Below are 24,540 nucleotides of genomic sequence, written 5' to 3' on the forward strand. Positions count from 1 at the left end.
GCGACGAGACCTCAAGGGACCGGCCATCTGCAAGACTGCACGACTTCTTTCCAGCAAGCCCGCCGAGTAATCTACTGGTGAGTGCTTTGGGGTCCGAGAAGCCCCGACTCTGAGCAGCTCCAGCTCCGAAGTGCAGCCCCCCAGCATCTCCACGATCTGCGTGGGGCCCTTCTGCTTTCCGCTGCTCACCGCGTTGTTTGGCTACTAGCCCGTTGGCTTGTGGCCTTCCTGACGACGCCCGACGACATTTCTGCTGCTGGTCTGGTTGCTCCAGACTGGCCCTTGCTCCCTTCCCGAAGAGGAGCACCCTGGACCCTCCTGGTCCACTCAAGACGCCATTTTGAGTCCACCGCGTGGGCTTGAATTAGCCAAGGCTTGTTGCCCACTCCTGGGTAACTTCGACGCCGACGACTTCAACCTTCGTGGGACAGCTCGCACCTCCATCCTGGTCGTCGACAACGCCTCCTGGTCCGAGAGACTGCAGAGCCCAGCAGTGCCCACTCACCTGACTGCGGTGACTTCGCCCGGTGCCATCCTGGTGCCCACTTAATCACTGGCTAGTGATTCAAGAACTTGGTCCCCTCTGCTTTCAGGTTTTCTTCTTCCTTGATCCAGGCTTGGATCCATCGAACTTTCCTTCACTGGTCGCCTGCCAGCAACTTCTTCCTTCCAGGCTCCTGGTCCGGCAACGAGATCCCCGACGTCTTTTCAGACCTATGCAGCTGCAGCCCCTGGGCTAGGTAACTTCGGCACTCCGGTGTCCCAGCATAGCCTCACTATCCAAGGGTCAGGATCCACTGTCGTTTTCTCCCTACCAGGTCGGGTTCGCCCGTGAACACTAACTTTGTGAATTCTAGCTTCCATAGACTTTGTCCCGCATCCCGCGTGAGAGTGCACACTCTGCACCCGAGTCCCCTGGGCCTCCTAGTAGTAATCTAACGATTCCCTAGTCCAGTCCTAGCGATTCCAAAGCCTATTAGAACTGTTACTTACCTGCTAGTAATTCGCATTCCACTTTTAGCGTATATGGTTTTTCGTGCCCCTCGGGCATTTGTGTAACGTGCTAACTTAAAAGTATTTTCGTAAGAGTTTTGTTGTGTGCTTAGCTCCCTGTCTCATAAAGAGCCAGGGTAGTCTTGTTATAAATAAATACACTGTTTATTTTCATAACAACTTGTGTGGTGTCCTTTCACTGGGTGTTCAAGGGGTAATGTGATGGTAAAACAGCTGGCTTAACACGCCCTCTAGAGTCTTAGCCTTAGACTGCTCGTATCCATGCTACTAGGATAGCTGGTCTATAAGGTTGACTTACAACCAATCATCAATAAGGGTTGTTTGGACTGATATATAGTGATCACTAGAATAGTGAGCACTGCACATCAGGCCAACTTCTCACAGAGGTCCTTAGCAGTCAGGAAAAGATTTGAAGCTAGATGTACTAACATTAGGAATATCGATAAATCAATATTCCTAATGTATGAAACTGGTATGAGTTTCGTTAGCGAATCCTCGTGGGTTGCAAATAAATCTACCTTATGCATATTAATGAGGTAGGTCACAATTGGTGACCCATTCGGGATCGCAGCCATCACAGGGATAGTGGCCCGCTGAGGTCAGCAGACCACTATGTCTGTGATTGTTTTTTGATAAAGCAATTTTTTTTTAAATGCATCCAGTTTTCCTTAAAAGAAAACCGGATGCAACTGAGAATCAAAAATTAAACTTTGCAGTTTCATTTTTTAAGAGCAGGGAGTGGTCCTTGGAGCCCGCTCTTTAAAAACATTTTCATTTACATGCTCAAAGGGTCCTTTGGGACCCCCTCCCCTTTGCGAATGGGTTACCACCAGTTTCTAATTGGAGGGAAAGTTTTACTGTTTGGTAAACCGGAATTGGGTCGCAAAACAGTAATACATACCATATCAATTTGGTATTTGGAAGGGGCGCCCTAAACACGCCTTTTCCTAATTCCGAAAAGCATTTTGCATTTTATACATTTTTAAAAAGAGGAAAAATGGTGTTGAAATCACTTCCCAAATCTGATATTTTAGTTATGCCTTAAATGTTACTTGCCATTGAATTTTCTGGTGACACTGCACTTAGATTATGATGTATTGCTTTTAGGAGTGACTGGGGATGTAGTACTGTTTTTACTGCTTTTATTCTGTAAACGTGTTTAACCCTATGTAATGTATATTTGTCGTGAGTGTGCTTCTATGGCTGTTTTAGTCAAATAAAGATTTTATTAGATTTGATTTAAGTGGTCAGCAGTCAGCTGCAGTTCCATTTGGACCAGCATAATTTATTAAATAAGGACCATTCAAAGTTCTGCCTTCCGTGAGGCAGTGTGTTCTACTAGAAGATGCTGTCAAAATCAGATGCACTGCACACAGAGAATGGCTTGGCTTGCTGGTGCTATCAGACATATCCTGTGTGAAAGGTACAGAACACCAACCAGTAGCGTGAGGGAGTTTGATACAATGACAACATGGAGAATTCTTGCTCTTTTTCACACCAGTACATTATGATCAAGAAAGGCTCTGTCTTTTCAATTCACACTGCTTGTGCCTATAGCATGTCTCTGAGCTTATTGCTTCACATGTAAGTTTAGTATCTTGATTTATTCTATTTTGTATGTCATACACGGTCAAGACACTTGCAACAAACCACACTGAGGATATCCAAATTGTGATGAGACTAGTTGGGTCATTCCACCAATCTGACACTCTTCGGGTGCATTAAAGCACAGCAGTAACTGCATACACTAAATTTGGTTACAATTTAAAAGTAGCAATTGCTGAGTTTACTAGTGAATCCAATGTAGGAATATGGGTTTTAACTAATGGTCACTGGATCAAATACTGGTGGGTCCACTCAGATCTCCCTCCTAGTGAGTTCTATAAAATAAGCAAACATATCTACTACTAAGGACCATTTATGGTACACTGGGTACGTATAGCAATGCTGACTAAAAATGTGCTGAGCTATTCTTCTAGAGCAAATTATCCCGTCACACAATCTCAAGAATCCAGAGATTAATCCTGACAAACTACTTCCCATGCAACCTCAGCTAGTCAAGGGCAGCATCTTGCATTATCATCTTATAGCCATTTCTTTAAGAGTGGTCGCTCGGGCTGGAGAGCACAACACTTCAGTACAGGCCCTTCGTATATCTAGCAGCAACTAAAACCTTACAAGGAAGTGGCAGGTCATATGGAGCATTGGAGTTTGACTGGCCACAGGTCGAAGGAGGCAAGACCATATGAGGTGCTAGTAGAAAATAACATTGGTTGCAAGTATAACTTAGCATGCAATACAAATCTTTTTGCCTACCACATAGCTGTTTTCACAATGCTTTTCTTTTTTTTTTTGTTTAAAACAATATATTTGTATTGCTTGAATTGCATGTTTAGCGCAGTGAAATAACATAACAGTATGACTGCACCAATTCAATCCCACTACATATGTATAAAAAGTAAACATGCTACAAAACAGTGATGAAAACAAGATACAGCCCCAATTTTAGAAGGGTACCAACATACCCATTCAAGTCCTCAGCCCCAATTTTAGAAGGGTACCAACATACCCATTCAAGTCCTCATCTCTCTCAACTCTAGGCTTCAGTATTTTTGTAGTGAAGCTTGTTCCACCACCCTCCTCAAATATTCTTGTATTTTCAAGGACACTCGCCCATTTTATACACTGTATCCAGCTATTACACAAATATCCATGTCTCTAGACCCCTCATCCATAGCCGGGCGGTGGGAGTCTCCTAATGTTGCTTTATGTCCCTTTTGGCGATTAAATGCCAGTATTGTCCATGCCCATTCTCCACCCTCAGCTGTCATCAACCGAAGCAGGGCCACTTGGGGTCTTTAATGAGTGACCTCCTACTGACTAGTTCTAATGCATTGTGATCTCTCGACCAATAGGACTGAATCACAGGACACTCCCACACAACATGGATGAAGGTACCCTCAGTTGAGTGTTATCCGATGCATATAACATGCTTCTATCCATCTTGTGCAGCTTGGAGGGCATATAATATATTTGGTAAAAATACTTCAACTGTATCAGGCAAAGGCGAGCAGATATTCTCAACCAAGCGATACTTCACCCAGTCATCCTCTTTTAACAGTCTCAAAACATATTCCCATTTATCTTTTAGAGATTGAAGTGGATCTGGGGTGCTCAAAACTACAGCACTATAAATGCAGGGAACACCTTTAGTCTCTATCTTTTTTAATACCAACTTAGTTTCAAACAAATTAAATTTAGGAACTGCAAATAGGTCAGCCTTATGTTCCTCCATAATTGTGCCTGACTTGTGGGAATTGGAAAAATGTGAATTATGCAAATCGAAATCTGCCTTCAGTTGATCGAAGGCCTTCATGTGATGTCTCTCCCATAGATCTCCCACTTTGCATAACCTGATGCCCTCACAGGCACTAAGCCCAGTGTAAATGGCGACCGACGACAACCAGGTGCCATGCCACAAGGGTGTCTCTTTGGTTATCATTTACTGCCAGTCCATCATCTTCAATGTCTGATGTCAGCAATATATTGGGATCCTGGTGATCGAGTGGAATGTCAGAGAGATTCTCCCCGCACATCTGAGAAAGAAGGTTAGGAATCCTTACCTTCTTTCTTGATGAAAATAATATTTATTTCACTGAGAAGCAGCCAGCCAAAAGTTTTTTCTGCTTGTTGCATGTATGTGTAATCACAGCTGCACAAGTGGAACATTCTTAAACATCAGGTCAGATTTTGGAACATAGCGTCTGAGCACCTAAGACTATGTCAACCCTACAAAGATTGCCAGACAGACTCCATGCTTTTCTTCATCCTGACTTAATTACATTGGCTTGGAAGCATCGGGATGACAGAGCTTAGAGATGTGGTTATCTTTAGTCAGCAATATACATGTTATCATCAATGGATGATTCCAGCAACAATAAGTACTAGAGACAATATTTAACACATTTTATATGTGGCAAACCTTCAATGACTTTGTCTCCATTTATTATATCTGTACTTATTTATTGATGAATGAATTAAATACTTCTTGCATAGCGCAAACAGCAGGTCGAAGAACGTCCCGGCGCTTAATGTTATGTTATGTTATGTTACAGGGTTTTATATAGCGCTCAGCTGCCCCAGCCAAGGGGCGTCCCGGCGCTCTCAGTAGCAAAGAGAGCTGACTGCCGCGGCAGGAAGCTCAGCACACCCCAACATAACACTTGTCTGAACTTACTTTAAAGGAAAGGGGTAGGTTTTGATGGCCTTTCTGAAAGTTAGCAGATCCTCTAAGCCACGCATTTGGAGCGGCAAAGAGTTCCACAGTTTAGCTGCAAGATAGCGGAACGAGCTGCCGCCCGCCCGGGAGCGCCTCACCCGTGGAACTGTTACCAAGTGCTGCCCCAGAGAACGTAGTGCTCGCAGAGGAACATACGGGGTCAGCAGGGTGCAGAGCATCTGTGGGGTGGCGAGCTTCAGGATCTTAAAAGAGAGACAAAGAGTTTTAAATTAGATCCGCTCTGCCACATGGAGCCACTGAAGTTTGCGGATGGTGTCGGTGGTAGGATGGAAACGTGAAGTCCTACCAGAGCTCTGGCCGCCACATTTTGAATTCGCTGCATCCTCCTGATCTCCGCTTGATTAGCCCCCAGAAGCAAGGAGCTGGCATAATCCAGGCGGGAGAGGAAAGTCGATTGAACTATCAACTGGCGGGTTGGGGAATCGAAGAATTTCACGATGGGTCTAAGACCCCGTAAGAGACCGAAACATGTCCCTGCCACTTTTTTAGTGTGGGTACAAAAGCTAAGGGAGGAACATATCCACACCCCTAGATTTTTTACTTCCGTCTTGAGATCCGGGATCTTGCCCGATGTATTCGGCCACCAGTGTTCACCCTAGAGATTGGCATTCTTGCCGACTAGTAGAACTTCTGTCTTGCTCGCGTTTAACTGTAAGTAGTTAGCAGACAGCCAGTCTGCCACGGCCGCCAGACCCTTCTTAAACCTGGAAACGTTCAGAGTGGTGTCACCTGCCAAGGCAACCACTAGCTGCGTATCGTCCGCATACGAGACCATTGAGAGTTCCCATTGCCTGCGACTGCAGCCAGTGGCTGAATATAAAGATTGAACAGCGTGGGGCTGAGTGCCGAACCCTGAGGTACCCCCTGCTCAATCGATCGTTTCTGGGATAGAAAAGGAGGAGTGGAGACACTCCAGGGCCAGGCCCGAAACACCCGCTTCTTCCAGGCGATGAAGCAGAACACCATGCGCAACCGTGTCAAAGGCGGCACTCAGATCCAGCAGGATTAGTGCCGCCATTTGACCAGAGTCGAGAATGGTCCGCAGGTGCTCGGTCATGGCTAAGAGCACGGTCTCCGTGCTGTGGCCGGAGCGGAAGCCATGTTGCGTGGCATCCAGAATGTTGTTGGAGCACAAGAATTTTGTAAGAGAAGTGTTCACGTGCGCTTCTGCTACCTTTGCCACCCAGGGCAGAAGGGAGATAGGCCTGAAATTCTCAGGTTTGGTGGAGTCCAGGGTAGGCTTTTTAATAATGGGGGACACCCACGCCTGTTTCCACTGAGCCGGTACCACGGCAGACGGGAAAGAGGAGTTTATAATCTGACGGAGGGGGGTCAGAAAAAGGGAGGACGTTTCCCTAAATTGGGCGGGCTTTAAAGGGTCGGCTGGGGAGCCAGACTTATTTTTTCTACACAGTCTGTTGAGTTCTTTATAGGAGATCTCAGGAATGGCCATGAACTTGGCGATTGGCCCTGGACTAGACAGAATGGATTTGCAGGGAGTCGACATGGGTGGAAAAGACCTATAGATTGTGCATATCTTCTACACAAAAAAGGAGGCCAGTTCTTCGCAGTGCGATTTAGAGTTGGTTACAGGTACCGAGGATCTCCTGGCACTAAGGTCTTTTATGATTTTAAAAATACATTAGGCAGGGTTCGAGCTGAGCCTAATCTCATTAGCATAATAGGCCGCACGCGTCCTGCAAATGGCTCTATGGTAGATTTTAAGTTCTGCCATATAATGTGTTTTTATTTCAGAATCATAGTTCTTCCTCCAGTCCCGTTCAATTCTTTTACACGGTTTTCTCAGTGTGGTTGAGGAATTATTATACCATGGACTGGACTCTTGAGATCACCCCTTGAACCAGCTTGCTGGGATAAGAGTCGAGTGCCCGCGTAATCCAGGCACAAAACAACTCGTAGCCTGCCTCAGCATTGTTGAAAGGTTCAAGAGGGTTTGCTCGGAGTAGAGCATGGAAATCTTCTAGTCGTAGTTTCTGCCATGGTTGCTTATACACCGATCGCTGGGTAACCCTGCCCAGTGGTTCTGATAGAGGGAAGGGTCATTTCAACCAGCATATGATCCGACCAGACTACCGGGACAGGGGCTGTCACATTAGCTGATTCAATATTAGAGAAGATGGGATCTAACAAATGTCCCCGCTATGAGTGGGACTTGCGACTAGTTGATACAGCTGAAAAGCCGCTAAGTCTGCAAGCAGGCTGCCAATAGCTTTGTCTTGAGTAAGATCAAAATGGAGGTTCAAATCTCCAAAACTGCTGAAATTAGCAGTCCCTATATCGAGTGTCTCTATTGCCTCCAGAAGAGCATTTTTAAAACAGCTATCTGGGCCAGGCGGCCCATACACCAAAATCTCAGAGAGGGTCATGTGTGGATTAATCGAAATGCTAAAGCCAGCGCATTCGCAACCTTCCATATCAACTTTTGAGAAGAGGCAGGAATAACAGGATTTAACAATCGCTGCAATCCCACCTACCCTTGTCTGCCTATTTATCGTATACATGCAGTAGCCTGGAGGTAGGGCCAGGTTAGACACAGCCACCATGTCGTCCTTCAGCCACGTCTCTGTGAGGAAGAATATATCCGGGCTTTTATCCGTAGTAAGATCATAAATTTCAGAATAATGCTTAGCTAACGATCTTACATTCAGCTGTATGATTTTTAGCCGTTGTTGGGGGCAAGTGGCACGAGGGGGTAAGAGTGCCACAGGTTTAGGGAGGGAAAACATACCACATACACAGTTAGTGGGACCACTCAGAGGGTGTAGAGAGATTATGTTATATCGGTTATCTAGCGGGTTCATGGCTAGTAAAGTTTCCCTTGAGTAAGAGTAGCCACCCGGCTCATCTCAACCAGAATTTCTGGCGAGAGGCGACGTACTGGCGCGGACAGGCGCAGACGGGCTTGCCTTTGGCGGCCTATGGCGCCCGCTGCGCTTCCGCACTGTGATGGACATTTATGCCTGGCCCACCTCCAAGCTCCGCCTCCTGGATGATTGGATGAGGCCTGAGGTGGGGAGCTGACCGAGGACGAGGGGTGCGGCAGAATGAGCAAAAGTAAAATTTTTAATAAGGTGCAACGCGATTCGGGAAAGTACAACCAATAATGCTGAGCGAGTCAAGATTGTAAAAAACAAAGCGCTAACATGCGAGGTCCGCACGGCAAAGTAACAGCAATTGCCTACTTCCTACGCTGCCGCTGTTTTTACGTGCCTGGCCCCGCCTCCAAGCTCCGCCTCCTGCCGGCCGATTGAATGAAGCCTGAGGTGGGGAGCTGCCCGAGGACGAGGGGTGCGGCAGAATGAGCAAAATTAAAATTTTTAGGGGCGTAGCTTCGCGGGCAACGAAGGTGGACGCAGCTTGCTAGAGCTCCCACCGGCCCGATTATTATCCGGCAATTTATCCTGGCTCCTGGACCAACCTTGGAGCCCACACCTGCGGCAATTGTGGCGGAGAGCAGGAGGTGTTGCCCGGTGCGGTATTCGGCGCTCCCGGGCCCTTTGCTGCGGAGACAGCAGCAGCGGCGGCTTGCGGCCTAGTCCCAGGGAGTGAAGCCGGGGCCTCAATTTTGGCGCCTCCCGGTCGGGAGGTCTCTGCGTCGGCCGGCTGTGCCTGCATTCGTCCTGGGTCTGGGGCCCCCACTGGTGGTGGAGCTGTGGGAGAGTCCCCGGGCCTGTCCGGTGCAGAGGAGGTGACGACCTGTGCTTGGAGAGCGGCCGGAGGGAGCTGTGGCCTACCTTGAGGCCGCGAGACCGGGACCTCGAGTTTAGCGACTACCGGCTGTGAACGCTGGAGACTTGCGGTGGCCAGGAAACCGACTTGGGCGACAGATGGTGCGGTGCCCCCGAGGTGAGACCCTGCCCAACGAGACTGGTGTGGGGCGCTTGTGCTTCCTTGGTCCATAAGCTGGTGGGCGGCCCGGGACTCAGGCGAGTGTAGTGATCGGGGCCTGGGGGGGCCCAGAGGCGGCGCCAGGAGAGACGGCGTGATCGACGTGGGTGACTCTGTGTGGCCCCATCTGAGCGTAGCCACGAGGCGGCGAGGGGTAGTGGCCGGCACATGCAGCACCGGTGAGTGCCCGGAGCAGTTGGACTGTGTGGCAGAGGGGCTCCTCTACCCGGGGCTAGCGGCTAGTCGCTGAGAGGCCTGGTGCGGGGACACGGGGCCCCCTCTTGTGGTGTGGAGATCGGACCAGAGGCCTCTCGGTGCGGGGGCTGGGCCCGGCCGGGACACCATTGTGCGCATTGCTTTGGGGAGCAGCCTTGTGGAACCCGGTATACCCCCTGGTAGCAGACGGCGATAGCGTGGGGGAGCTGTGTGCCTGGAGACACTCGTGTGGTGTACCCTTGGATGCGACTTGTGGTGTGGGGTGTCGGCACCGAGGCAATCTACGAATAATCCGGAGACAGTAGCCACCAGGTGTGCCGCGGCCATGACCAGAGGCGGAGGAGTCAGCGGGTCCGCCAAACAGGGGCCCATCGATAAATTCACGGGGCCGAGTGGGGCGCCCGGTGCGTCAGGTGGAAGTCAAGGGACGGGCCCTGATAATGCGGCGCTCATGGCAGCGATTACCCAGTCCAGGGACATGCTGGACGCCAAGATAGGGGCAGTTGGAGCAGACGTGACCCTACTGCGTCAAGACCTACGGAACGCAGTGGCGCGTATCACTGAGGCGGAATCCAGAATATCGGTGGTGGAGGACGACGTTGGGACCCTGAAGCGGAAAATGGCGGCAATGGAAAACATCCAGAGGGGCCTTGCGCTCCGTGTGGAGGATGCCGAAGGGCGGGCACGCAGGAACAACCTTCGCTTTGTGGGGTTTCCGGAAGGATGCGAGAAAGGGAATATGGAACTCTTCTTGTCCCAGTGGTTGGAGAATTAGCTTCCTCCGGACGCTTTGTCGCGCTGTTTTGTGATTGAACGCGCGCATAGAGCCCTGACGCAGAAGCCGCCGGCAGGGGAGCGGCCCAGGCCGGTGATAGCTAGAATCCTGAATTTCCACGACAGGGACACTATCCTACGGGAGGCAAGGGCCAAAGACTCTCTTCTATTTGAAAACCAGAAGATCATGATCTTTCCGGACTACACCAGAATCGTGCAACAACAACGTCATTCGTTCATTGCCGCCAAGGCGAAACTACGAGGTTTGAAGATCCAATACTCCTTACTTTATCCGGCCCGCCTGCGGGTAGTCTTCCAGTTGCGAACCCATTTCTTCGATACACCGGAAGACGTCTTTAAATGGACTGATGAGACAGTGAGGGTCAGGCTGCATGCCCAACTGGGACTGAACCCGGGCCACTCGAGGGGCCCATCGCAGGAAAGGGAGGATCACAGTGCCAGGAGCAAGAGGAATAGGAGGTCGAGATCGCGGAAACGCTCCTCTTCGCGGGGTGGAACACGAGATGGCGCGCCCACTGAGGGGTATGCTAGACAAAATCAAAAGGGGCGCTGTGCTGCGACAGGGAAAAAAGGAGAAGGCTGATGTCCTATTGTTACAAGAGACTCATCTCCTAGGTACCAAGACTCTGAGTTTACAGCCCTATGGGTACCATCAGGTGTTCCATGCTGGGTTTGTCCGGGGGTCCCGGGGCGTAGCGGTCTTGGTTCACCGCTGAGTGTCCTATACTCATTCTACACACTGGATAGATGCCCAGGGCAGATATGTCTTTATCAAAGGAATGATTGGCGAGGAACAGATGGTCTTTGGTAGTGTGTATGCTCCCCCCCCTTGCAATGGTCCCTGGTGGAGAAGCTATTCGCAGTTTGGGCTGAGGTACCGGACGTGCTGGCGGTGATAGGAGGCGATTGGAACGATGTTATGGATGGATCGGAGGATCGCTGCAGGCCGAATGGCGGACGCCCCTACGAGACTGAATGATATGGTGAGAGGTATGGGATGGATGGATGCCTGGCGTTACCAGCACTCACACAGCCGGGAATTTACCTATGTTTCGGCGGTCCATCGGTCCTTCTCACGGCTGGACTACTTGTTCGTCCCGTGCGCCAAAATAGGAAGGGTGGCATCGACGGCTATACTGCTGCGTGGGCTTTCTGACCATTCCCTCGCTACGATTGATATCCTCCTTGACAGAAGGCGGCAGCCATTTCGGTGGCGCCTCTCCACTTGGCACCTGCAGCATGACGGTTACCAGTCCCATATGCGGGAGGCCATTGCTCATTACTGGGAGGAGAACGAGCGGCCAGATTCAGACGTGGTGACCCTCTGGGAGGCCATGAGGCCTACACTCAGAGGAGTGGATATAGCCTGGTGTGCGAGGGCCCGCAGGGCACGAGGGAAGGATCTGGAGAGGGCGGCGGATCGCGTCCGCACTCTAGAGGCACGGGCTACTGAGACCAGGGCGGAAGAAGACACGCGACGCCTCCTGCAGGCGCAGAGCGATGCTGCTTCCCTACATCTTGAGGAGTCACGCCATATATGGCTCGCAACATAGAGTAGAATATACCAATGGGGGGACAAATCCAGCTCGCTGTTGTATAGGCTGTGCCAGGGCACGTTCCAGGCTCAGACGCTGCCGGCACTGAGAGATGAGGCCGGGAATTCTATAACCGATCCAGGGGTTATAGCCGACAGTTTTGCGCGCTACTATGAAGCACAATACGCCCCCAGAGATTCTCTCCCAGCGGAGGCTGTGGACAAATTTCTGGCGGACCTCCCGCCGCGGAGGATCTCCGACGAGGAGCGTGACAGTCTCGAGCTTCCTTTGTCCGCAGAGGAATTGGGCGAGGCACTTGGTGAGCTGAACGCCGGGAAGGCCCCGGGGCCGAACGGCTTCCCATGCGAGTTTTTTCGATAATACCATCTCCAGCTAGGGCCCCATTTCCAGAAGGCACTGGCTGCTGCTAGAGAGTTGGGCCAGCTGCCGCCGGATTGGAGGCATGCCGAGATCGTGGTGTTCTGCAAACCGGGTAGACCGCCGGATCGTCATGAGTCATACCGCCCTATCTCACTTCTGAATATCGAGGGGAAGATACTGGCGAAGGCGCTGGCCAACCGCCTCCTGCCTTTGATTGCCGCTCTGGTCCACCCGGACCAGGCTGGCTTTATGCCACACAGGGCCACTAGACACAACATTAGGCGGGCCCAGGTGGCCTTGGAGATGATGCGGGCCACCGGCTCCCAGGCGGCACTTCTATTGGCTGATATTGATAGAGCCTTTGATTCGCTGAGCTGGGCGTATTTGCAGGCACTCCTACCCCGTCTGAATCTCGGTCCTCATTTTCTCTCGTATATAAGGCTGCTGTATACCGATTTGACGGCGTCTGTGCGGGTGGCTGGTGCGATTTCAGACGTCTTCCCCATCGGGCGAGGTACCCGGCAGGGTTGCCCGCTCTCGCCGTACTTGTTCGCTCTCGCGATGGAGCCTCTTGCGGCATGGGTGCGAATAGATGCACAAATGAGGGGGTTCGAATGGGAGGCAGGGCCGTCAGACCGAATTGCGCTTTACGCGGACGACGTACTGTTCTTTCTTACAGATCTCAATAGGTCAGGCCCAAGAGTTCTTGACATTATGAGAGTGTTTGGCGAGGTTTCAGGGCTTAATCTCAATGTGCAGAAGTCTGTCTTGTGGACCCTAGGCGGCGGTGTAGCTCTCGGTACTTGGGCGTCCGCCCTACAGAAGGCGACAGGGGGTTTTAAATATCTTGGGGTATTTATGACAGACATCCCTGGAGTCTCGTGGGAGCGTAATGTTGTCCCGGTCTGGGACAGAGTCAGGTCGGACATGAAAACGTGGTCCCGTATGCCCTTGAACCTATATGGCCTCGTCTGCTGTATCAACTGCAGAATCACCCATATCCTATCTCGCCACAATGGTTTCGCCAAGTTAACTCGGCGCTGGGCCGCTTTCTCTGGGCGGGGGGGGGGGGGCGGTTCGTGTGGCCCTTCGCACCTGTTTCCTCTCTACGTATTGCGGTGGCCTGGCATCCTCGGACATCCTCTCCTACTACCAAGCGTCCCATCTATTGATACTCAACGAATGGTGGTATGGGGATCGGGGCGATCCGGCGTATGCTCTGGAGAGGTATTTAATGGAACCCGATACTTTGCATACGTTGCTGTACTCGGCGGGGAAGAGGAAGAGACTCCCGGTGGTTACGCAGGTTGTCTTCCAGGTGTGGCGTCGGGCACTTAGCCGTATGGGATGGTGGAATAGGCTGACTGGGGAGACCCCGCTTTGGCAGAACGGCCGCCTGCCGGCCTTGTCGGCCCTGCCGGGGTTTCGCGGCTGGGACTCGATAGGGATCTCGGCGCTGGGCCATGTCATGAGGGGCACAACCCTTAAATCCTTTCAGGAACTGAGGGATGAGTACGATATGCCAAGTGCCCAGTTCTTCAAATACCTGCAGTTCCGCCACGCTATCACCCCCGCCTTGGAGGGGTTGGACTCCCTGCCGGAATTTAGTCCGCTAGAAGCTAAACTGTTCATGGGAGGCTTGGGGGAAAAGAAAATATCCTGCATCTACCAATCACTTGTTACCCATTGTTCATCCTCCCTAGATAGCCTGCGGTCCAAATGGGAGGGGGATGTCGGTAAAATTGACGAAGAAGGGTGGAGGGAGGCTCTTGCGGCTCCGAGGGAGACGGCCGTGGCCGTACGGCTGCGCTTTATCCAATTTAAGTACCTACATAGGGCTTATTACACAAGAGAGAGGCTGTGGCGGGCCGGACTGATAGCCTCCCCCGATTGTCTGAGGTGTGGCAGAGAGGTGGGCACGTTCCTTCGTACTGTGTGGACCTGTGGGGCAATGGAGAGATATTGGAGGCGTGTATGGGACTGTTTGGATGAGGTCCTGGGTTGGCAACTCCCACGTACGTCGCAGCTGGGCCTCCTGCATGTCTTGGAGCAGGTGGGCGGCAACATATATAAAAGACACCTGTGGCTCCTAGGCCTTACAGTGGCCAAGAGGGATGTGGCCCGCGCCTGGAAAGACCCTAGGGCTCCCCCGATTGAAGTATGGAAACGGGGCATGGATTATTGTATGGGACTGGAACGTCCAGTGTTTGAAGCCCGTGGTTGTTCCAGGAAACACTATAAAATTTGGAAGAGGTGGGCGGAATACAGGGGGCTGAGGCTGGAGCCGCCGCCGCGGCAGGATGCGACAGTGGACCAGTTGTCCTGTGTGCCGGGGTGAGGGTGAGAGTGTATTACCATTATTGTATAGTCTGCTTTGCTTGATTCCGGGTGACCATCGTGAACGGGGCTAGGGTGGGACCCGGGACGGGGCGGTGTTACGGGGTTGGGGGGGCAGGGTAGTTTAATATCACTGTCTTATCCTGATTATTGTACTGATTGCTATACTGTGCTACTTGATTATATGCTCGCAGCCCCTCCGGTGTTCGGAGTGCTGTGGAAGTTTTGCGATCATATCTGAAATGTTAATAAAATCTAGTTCTGAAAAAAAAAATTACAATTTTTAAAAAGGTGCAACGCGATTCGGGTAAGTACAACCAGTAATGCTGAGCGAGTCAAGATTTAAAAAAACAAAGCACTAACATGCGAGGTCTGCGTGGCAAAGTAACAGCAATTGCCCGCTTCCTACGCTGTTGCTGTTTTTACGTGCCTGGCCCGCCGCCAAGCTCCGCCTCCTGCCGGCCGACTGGATGAGGCCTGAGGGGGGGGAGCTGACCGAGGACGAGAGGTGCGGCAGAATGAGGAAAAGTAAAAATTTTTAAAAGGTGCAACGCGATTCGGGTAAGTACATCCAGTAATGCTGAGCAAGTCAAGATTTTAAAAAACAAAGCGCTAACATGCGAGGTCCACGCGGCAAAGTAACAGAAATTGCTTAACCAGTAGAAAGACATTGACCAGTAGATTTACCTTGATTAAACAGAAAAGCCTTCAGGTCTTTTTTAAACCATGATTTCGAGTCTAATTTCCTAAGTTGTTCCAAAGTTTATCAGCCTGATAAGAGAAGGCACGACTCCCTGTTCTAGCTCGCTTTACGCCAGGTAAAGTCAAGAGTAGCATACTGCTGGAATGCAAATCTCTTTCTGGCCTGTACCAACTGAATCTCGGCTGGTAAAAATCGGTCCCTTCTTGTGAATTGCTCCGAATGTGATCTGCAGAGATTTAAAGGTGATTCGCTTTACCACAGGAAGCCAATCCAGCTGTTCGAGACCCCCTTATAATGGAGCGACTTGTCGGGACCCCTAAAAGAAGATGAGCTGCAACATTTTGAACTGTCTGAAGTTTGTGGAGAGACTTGGCAGAAGTACCTAAGAAGAGGGTATTGGAGTAATCTAACAGGGAGGGTGATGGGGCCTTTACAATTAGTTTCCTGGTACACTCCAGTAAACATTTTAAAAACTTGAATAAAGATTTTCACAGGCCGAACCATGCATCCATATTTACCAATAATCAACCCTTAAGGGTCTGCTAAAAATATATTAAAACATTTTCTTGTTCATTTGTCTTAAAATATTTAATTTACAAAGAGAATGAGAGATTTCTATTGTGTATTCCCTTAGAAAAGCCTGTAAAGTGTTATTTACTAAAAATCAATAGGCATACAGGAAAACATCATCACTTGTAGACCGCAGGATCACACTACCCAAATCTTCAGAAAAAAACACCTCTCAGAAAAGATCTATTCAACTGACATAAACATGCTGTAGCACAGACTATGGCCAGAAAGATTTTTATTACCTTAGAGGTGGAAAGAGAATTAAGTGAAATGCTGTAACACGTTCATGCAATGAAGTCTCCGATCGAACAGTCTCAGTGTAAGATATACTCACAAGAAGGGTCTGCGAGTCAGCCAAAGACCTTAAAAGTCAAATTCAATGTAAAAGACTCTGGCTTTGTGCAGAAATGTTAGCAACACATTCGTTGAATGCCAGTCTCCTTGTTGCAAAGCAGTAAGAGTTAGAAGACGCACCTAGCACAATAGTCAGAAAGGTAGGATGCGTTTTTGCATGGCGATGTCACAGCGAAGGATATTTATTTTATTTTATTTTATATGCTTATAGAGCGCCAGACTAGACCCCCGAAGGGGTATCTCTGCGCTATAACTGCAGGTATAGAGAGAGTAAGAGACTATGTCCAAGGATGGGAGGGTAGTTAATAGCTGGGAAACAGATGGGTCTTTAGGTTTTTTCTAAACACCATGTGATTGGTGATTGACCTCAGTCCGAGCGGCAATGAGTTCCATAAAACAGGTCCGGTATGGGCCAGTGCACGTCCACCTTGCCTGGTTTTCTTAATTCTAGGTACTTTAAGTAATAGCTGGTCGCTGGAACGCAAGGAGCGTCCTGGGGTGTAAGGCTTAAAGATATCTATAAAATACTTAGGGCCCATCCCCATTAGACTCTTGTGTATGGTGCACAGAGTCTTAAAATGAACACGCTTCTTCACAGGAAGCCAGTGAAGCTGAGACAATAGGGGACAGGATGGAGTCCTAGGAGGAGCATTCATGATAATCCTTGCGGCTGTATTTTGAATGACCTGCAATTTCTTGATTTGCTCCTCATTAGCACCTTGGAGCAATCCGTTGCAGTAGTCGATCCTACTAATAACAAGAGCCTGCACCAGAGTTTTCCTGTGGTGATCCGGGAGATAGGGAAAGACACGTCTGAGCATCCCTATAGCCCGGAAGCAGGTGCCGGCTACTTGATTAACATGGTCCTTAAAAATGAGTTGTTGGTCAAACAAAACTCCCAGGTTCTTGACCTTAACCTTGGGGGTGGGAACAGGGCCAAGTTCCAGAGGCCACCAGTCAGATGACCAGTGTGTTGTCGCTTGACCGAACAACACAACCTCTGTTTTCCCAACATTGCACTGCAGACAGTTCGATGACATCCAGTCTGCAATGGCTCTCATCCCCTCTGCAAAAGATCTTTTTATTGCAGGTGTGAGAGTTTTAAAGGGAAAAAGAAGTTGGGTGTCGTCAGCGTAGGATACAGGGGTGAACCCGAAAGATCTTGCTAGGTTGGCAAGGGGGGCCACATATATGTTGAAAAGTGTCGGGCTCAAACAGGAGCCCTGTGGCACCCCCTTATTGAGCTCCCGATAGGTGGACTTGTGGGAGCCCAGCCTAACCTCTTGAGAACGCCCGGACAGAAAACTCTCCAACCATGCCAAAGCCTCTCCCTCTATTCCTACCTCCCTCAGGCGATGGAGAAGCACCTTGTGAGACACCGTATCAAAAGCGGCGGAAAGGTCCAGCAGCACCAGAATCATAGAGCAACCATCATCCAGTGCCATTTTGATGTTATTGGTCACTGTCTGAAGTGCTGATTCTGTGCTGTGGTTAGGCCTGAACCCAGATTGGGAATGGTCCAGGCCTTCCGTCGCTTCAAGGTGTTTCGAGAGATAGGTGTTCACGTGCTTCTCCGTGATCTTGCCTAGGTAAGGTAGGAGGGAGATGGGACGCAGGTTGGATAGGTCTGTCCAGGGAGATGAAGCCTTCTTTCTTATTGGGTTCACCACTGCCTTTTTCCAGTCTGCCGGGACTTGGCCTGTTCTGAGGGAGATGTTTACCATTTCGAGAATGTGGGGACCTAATAATGGGATCAAAGGGCCGACCATTTTAGCCGGTACAAGGTCATTAGGGGATCCTGTTTTGATATGAGTACAGAGAGTAAGAAGCTCTGTATGAGTGATGGAAGGGAAAAGCGTCAGGAAGGTTTTATTGTCTGAAACAGAAGTAGCGGTGGGACCGATTTTAGTTTGACTTTTGCTGGTATTGTTGGCAGCTAATATCTTTTCATAGATAATGTTGATTTTGTCCTCAAAGAACAGCGAGACTTTATCACACAATTCCTGTGAAAAGTCGTCTGAACTTTCACACGCTGTGGGTTTTATAAAATTTTGTAGAATATTTAAAAGTTCTTTAGGGCTGTTACCTGCTTCTTCTATTTGTTGTGTCAATTGTAGTTTCCTCGCTGACTTAATGTTTTTATAGTATTCTGATTGGGCCTTTAGGAAAATCAGACGGTTGTTTTCAGTTTTAGTTTTTCTCCAGGCTTTCTCGAGACGTCTACATTTTTGTTTCTCTGCTCTCAGTTCTTTTGTATACCATTTTTCTTGTTTTGATACTAGGTGTTGTTTGTGTCTTTTTAGGGGAGCAATGGTGTCAATGGTTTTTTTGATAGATTCATTGAGTTTGGCTAATGCAGTATCTGCTGTATCGGACTCCAAAAGAATGGGATCTATCCATACCTCATGAGCCGTATCGATATTAATTTTGTGCCATTGACGTCTCCAAGAGGGGGGGGGGGGGGGGGGACATTCTTTATGGGTCTCGTAGGAGTAGGGAGAGTGAATTCCAACAAGGAGTGGTCAGTCCATGATATGCTGGTGGCCAGGGAACAGTTTATTTTAGTAGAGTTAGAGAAGATAAGATCGAGCATGTGTCCCCCTGTATGAGTAGGTCCATGGTTTTTTAATTCCAAGCCTAAATTCAGTAAATCTGTAATTAGAGCCATGGATTCGGTCAACAATGGCTGGTCAACATGTATATTAAAATCGCCTAGAAGCAGAAAATCTTCTTTTGATTTAATATGTGGGGCTAAGATTTCTTGGAGAGTGAGTGCGAAATTGGGATCTGCTCCCGGGGGTCGATAGACCAAGGCCCCTTTCCAGGTAAAATGATTAGTTAAATGAAATTTAAAAAGCAGGGTTTCTAATTGTGCGTTTGAGTGTTGTTCAATAATTGTACAATGTATATGATCCCTGTATATGATCGCTAAACCGCCTCCGGTTTTAATGTCTCTGTCAAGGTGTTTGATCTTATAGCCAGAGGGAATCCCCATTGCAATGGCTGTGACAGTGTGGGGTTTCAGCCAGGTTTCCACAAGGAAGCATATGTCCGGTTGGAAGGAATGTATTAAGTCCCAGACCTGATGCTGATGTTTAGGTAGGGAACGTACGTTTAATAAGAAGCTTTTCAAACCCTTGACTGAGGTATGACGGTCTGCAGAAGACACATTGGTGTTAGATAGATGTCGACATTCAGGGCAAGAGTAAGCTGCCTCAATGCGATGCCAGGGTATGATTGTATTACAACATGTGACAGGTCTTAGGCTGCGTAAGAGAAGGGATGAATATGGAAGGGGTTGGGAATTCTTACCGGTGACGGTTTGTGGGACAGAGCCAGGGTCCATCGCCCCTCGCCCCGTCCTGTCGCGGACGGGCGCAGACGGGCTTTTCTTCGGCGCTTCTTAGGCGCGCTCGAAGGCGCCCCCTGCGCGCAACCGCTGCGCGCTTGTGGGAAGGGCGTGGCTAAATAGCCCGGAGTAAGGTAGCCACTAGAGCGCTAACCTCAACTCCGGGGAAACCGGAAGTGCAGTCTGCCTGGCTCTTGCCTGTCCGCCCTCCGCACAACGGCACTATTGCCGGGTCGGAACGAGGCGGGCAGGCGGGAAATTGAGCCCAGGAGATTCAGAGGGAGAGGAGCTGATTTAAAAAGGAACACGTGAGTCTGCCCAATTTAAAACACAGTAAAACACAGTTAAAAATGCTACAGACTCTAAAAACAGTCTGTTTGTTCAGCGTTTAGCGCTTCTCGCAGCCCCCTGAAATTACCAATCTCTTACAGGTGATGACACTCTCTTCGCACAGCAGCGGGTCTGGGAGACACTGCCACCGTCTCCCTACCGCGCCGGCTCGAAGGTCAGGACGGCCTAAATAGCCCGGAGTGAGGTAGCCACTAGAGCGCTAACCTCAACTCCGGGGAAACCGGAAGTGCAGTCTGCCTGGCTCTTGCCTGTCCGCCCTCCGCACAACGGCACTATTGCCGGGTCGGAACGAGGCGGGCAGGCGGGAAATTGAGCCCAGGAGATTCAGAGGGAGAGGAGCTGATTTAAAAAGGAACACGTGAGTCTGCCCAATTTAAAACACAGTAAAAAATGCTACAGACTCTAAAAACAGTCTGTTTGTTCAGCGTTTAGCGCTTCTCGCAGCCCCCTGAAATTACCAATCTCTTACAGGTGATGACACTCTCTTCGCACAGCAGCGGGTCTGGGAGACACTGCCACCGTCTCCCTACCGCGCCGGCTCGAAGGTCAGGACGGCCTAAATAGCCCGGAGTGAGGTAGCCACTAGAGCGCTAACCTCAACTCCGGGGAAACCGGAAGTGCAGTCTGCCTGGCTCTTGCCTGTCCGCCCTCCGCACAACGGCACTATTGCCGGGTCGGAACGAGGCGGGCAGGCGGGAAATTGAGCCCAGGAGATTCAGAGGGAGAGGAGCTGATTTAAAAAGGAACACGTGAGTCTGCCCAATTTAAAACACAGTAAAACACAGTTAAAAATGCTACAGACTCTAAAAACAGTCTGTTTGTTCAGCGTTTAGCGCTTCTCGCAGCCCCCTGAAATTACCAATCTCTTACAGGTGATGACACTCTCTTCGCACAGCAGCGGGTCTGGGAGACACTGCCACCGTCTCCCTACCGCCGATATACACTTTGCACATGTGTTATGGACATATCCCCAAGTCATTGCTAATAAAACCAGCAGTGTGTATTAGGAGAACTAGCCTTGCATGGCATTATTATGAATAGGGACGTGCAAATCATACTGCAAGGTTGGGTTCACTTGCCTCGTCCTTAAGGACTAAGTTCACTCACCTCGCACAGCAGTCTCTGCACAGCCCTTTGGGATGTTTGTGGCCAGTGCCAGCTCCACAAGGTTCACTTCTCGGTCTTCGACGAAGAAAAGCTCTCCATCCTTGATCGTACGGAAGGGAAGAACATCCTGGGAGCCATAGCCACACACTGCCTGTGGGAAGAGGGATCCTGCATGAGCAAAGGACTTTAAACCCTTAAATACTCTCTCTCATCATATGCGGTCATCCTAATACCTATATCTCTCTGTTGCTCTCTCCTGCTCTGTCACTCTATCCGCTTTACTTCCCTCAGCTTCCCTTGCCTCCTGCTGCATTAGTTGCCTGTCTGGCTTGGCTTCTTCATCTGAAGGGGACTACACAACCTCATGCCCCCTGAGATGCCGCTTCCAACACCTGATCAGCAGATAATGGTTCTAAGCAGAGTTCATTCAAACACATAATTCAATAATTTACATTGACATATTTTGGTTAAAAATCTATTACTTCAATATGAAAATCAGTTCACACAACTAAATTGCACTAAAACAATATTTTTAAATATGTGTGGGTAATCGAAAATGCAATTATGTGCTCCAGGATTGTGAAGACTCTCAGTGCTGGATACTGAGTCAAACTTATGTGAAAGAATAATAGCTATATGACCAGTGGGCTAAAGTAGGCAACTTTGCAGTCAGTTATTTAAACTATGCAATGTTCAAATAAACTCAAAGATCTAGTTCACAAGCGGGAAACTGGATGAAGTTTCAACTCAAACAGGAGTAGATAAGTCATCATCAGGATACAAAATAGGGTCCGAGGGACAATTGAGGGTGGCCAAATGGTCCAAAAAGAGGTAAAAAGGTTTTCAGAAATGCGAGCACCAATTCAAATATAGCAGTTGGTTGCCTGAAAAGGGACTGTGAGGGTCACACAGCCTGTTTCAGTGCAGATTTGAACATTCTCTTTTTTTCAGCCTTGCTGTGTGGAGCAAGGACTCCTTTTGATTGAATGTTCGCTTATTTTCATGATTAATTCAAGTCCATGTAAATAAAGCAGTAGCTGTTGCTCATCATGTATAAAACTGAGCGTGGCAGAACCCACTCCGGGATTGCAAAATGAAAATGCAATCCAGGACACCATATAAATCAAGGATTGCCACAGCGGTATAAATGGAGAATATAATTCTGGACATCATGCAAGTTGAATCTCCCACACAGCCCCCTCACTGCAAGATAGCAGCACCAGTAGTTGATGTGGAGGCATAAAGCAAAGATGTGTTGAGGAGACGTAGAAGCGTTGCTGGTATTCACATAAACCAGTGCTTGTCACATTACAGCATCTGTCAAAATATTCCTTTGTGATGCTTGGCATGCTAACTTATGCATTCCCTACCCCACATCTTCTTTTGCTCACTGATCCTTGTCTAATCGGACATGTCAATTTTTGTCTTGAGTCTGGCATTATACATGGACTACGGCTGTAACAAACCATAAACTGCTTATGTCTGAATTTCCTCCAGAATGTTACATGCTTTTCACAGACCCTACAACAGAGTATGAGAACAGATTCAGTGTATGGGATGTCTTCAGAACCGAGGATTGTACTTCATTGGATGGACAGCTTCCAGAATGTTGAGTAAACACTGAAATGAATATAAAAATGGCACTCAAAGAACCTATTCGATCTCTATTATACCAAAGTGGTCCTCAAATGCCATAGCTGGTAAACTTGAAAGGGATAATACAGAACTTATAAAGAACTGTGTTGAGTTAACCACAAAATGCATGCAGACACTGGGTTAGATCATCCAAGAGAAAATTAACTAAATATATTAAGAAATGTTTTTTTTAAAAATATTTGAAATAATATACTAAATAAAAAGCTTTATAGGCATAGATTATGGAACTCTTCCTTACGGAGCTGAATTTGCCATTGGTCGCTAGACCACCCATTCGGGGGGGGCAGGGGGCGGGGAGTGGCAGATATTTGTCCATCTTAGATCATTCAAATCTTCATTTTGAGAATTCGGGCCTAGTAAAAAAACTGTTTGGTTGGATTAAATGTTCATTTGCATACTAAATGACATGGGTTGTATATCATTTTCTTTCATTCTTGTTTTCATGGTTGGACTACTTCTCTGTCACCTTTTCTGACATTATTATCATTGGGGTGCAAAGGTGGGGTTAACAAGATAAGCTTTTCTTGAGTGCTACTTATATTGAAAAAAAGATTACAGCTGAAGCTTTGCAGATTTTGTAGCCACAGCAACGATATTATCTGATCATCAGCTGGTCTCAGAGCAGTATGATACTGCGGTCTAGCTTTACACCGCATTGCACTTCTAGTCACAAGACTTCACAAGCAGTAGTTGCATTTCTCCTGATCTTGCGGATCTAAAACATTCTTGCGGAATCTTGAGGGCCCTTGGCGTCCAGTCTATGACCCGGCTATTAAAGTTAAAAGCTTAGGCTTAATCATGCATATGCGCATGCTGAGAGCACTGTGACAGCTTATTTAATCCAAAAAATTCTTCTGCCCCTAACACCATCGCATCTATTTTTAAATAAGGGAGCCTGCTAGACTTGATGACCTATTCATTTTCTACGAGAAATGTTATGTTATTATAGAGTTCTTGGATGGAAAAAATGTCCCACCTCCTCTACTCTAGACAGTAGGAATGAAGAGCTACATCAGCTCTTTCTCATCCCCAACCTGCTTCACCCTATTGAGTTATCTGCACTTTGCTTTTTAAGTAAAGAGCATGTTCAGTAATTTGCTTCACAGCAGCAGAGTGCATGGTTAATCTACAGATTTTGGATTACAAATTATGCAGCCAGGCAAACCCTGGTTCTGAAATTAAGAGAGTGTGCGTGTACCCAACCCTAACCCACCCCATCCCCCGCTCTTACTTTTACACATTGGCTACTGCTCAAGAAATGTATGGTCTTTAAAGCCCTGTGCCTGGATCATAAAGCAGTTGAGGCTAAGGAACACCCCATTCTTGGCATGTTTTTTCACTTGCATGAGTCAAGTCACTATCTAAGCTCTGCGGACCAACTTCTTTTGACAGTCACGAAGGTCAAGCGTAAATTTCTAGGCAGAATGTGCTTTTTCAAGAGCAACAGCAGTGAAACTGAACTCTCTTCCTCTTGTCCTATGTCAACAGTATAATGCTGTGGAGGACTGTCACATATTTGTTAATTTTAGCTGTTGTTTTTTTTGTTGCTGTGCCGAGAAACCTATTAAGGAGAACAATGCAATTTATAAAACCCAATAACATAACATAAATGCATCTTGGATTTTAGCACACTCATCCACACATAGTTTGACTACATGTTTAACTCCCTCAACATAGTCCAACGCAAACACACATCTGTTCCCGGTCCTGTATATAACTTCACAATTAAGGTCATCAAAACAATAGGTGTTATTCACATGTCATTGTGGAACAAGGTTATCAAACATTTCTAACAAGCAAGTTGATGTAAATGCTTAATAGCCCAACTCTTTTCCATGTTCCCTCTTAAAGGACGAAGGAATTAAATTAATTGAATCTCTATGCATGTAGCTTCAAATAGAGGTAAAATATGTGCTACCACTTGAAGACTGACTGAGGGCATTCACATCCGCAGCATGAAGAA

The 24,540-nt window shown here is 48.4% G+C and overlaps 1 protein-coding gene across 1 annotated transcript in view; it reads right to left on the reverse strand.

Moving 5' to 3' along the window:
* Positions 1-24,540, reverse strand: part of TAF6L (TATA-box binding protein associated factor 6 like) — a 164,438-nt gene that overhangs the window by 47,539 nt on the left and 92,359 nt on the right. Inside the window, exon 6 of the mRNA XM_078660493.1 lies at positions 20,922-21,072. Coding sequence (XP_078516619.1) covers positions 20,922-21,072 — 151 coding nt within the window. The remainder of the gene's footprint in view (positions 1-20,921; positions 21,073-24,540) is intronic.

Source organism: Lissotriton helveticus, chromosome 9 (genome assembly GCF_964261635.1).
Source record: "Lissotriton helveticus chromosome 9, aLisHel1.1, whole genome shotgun sequence".
Lineage (NCBI taxonomy): Eukaryota > Metazoa > Chordata > Amphibia > Caudata > Salamandridae > Lissotriton > Lissotriton helveticus.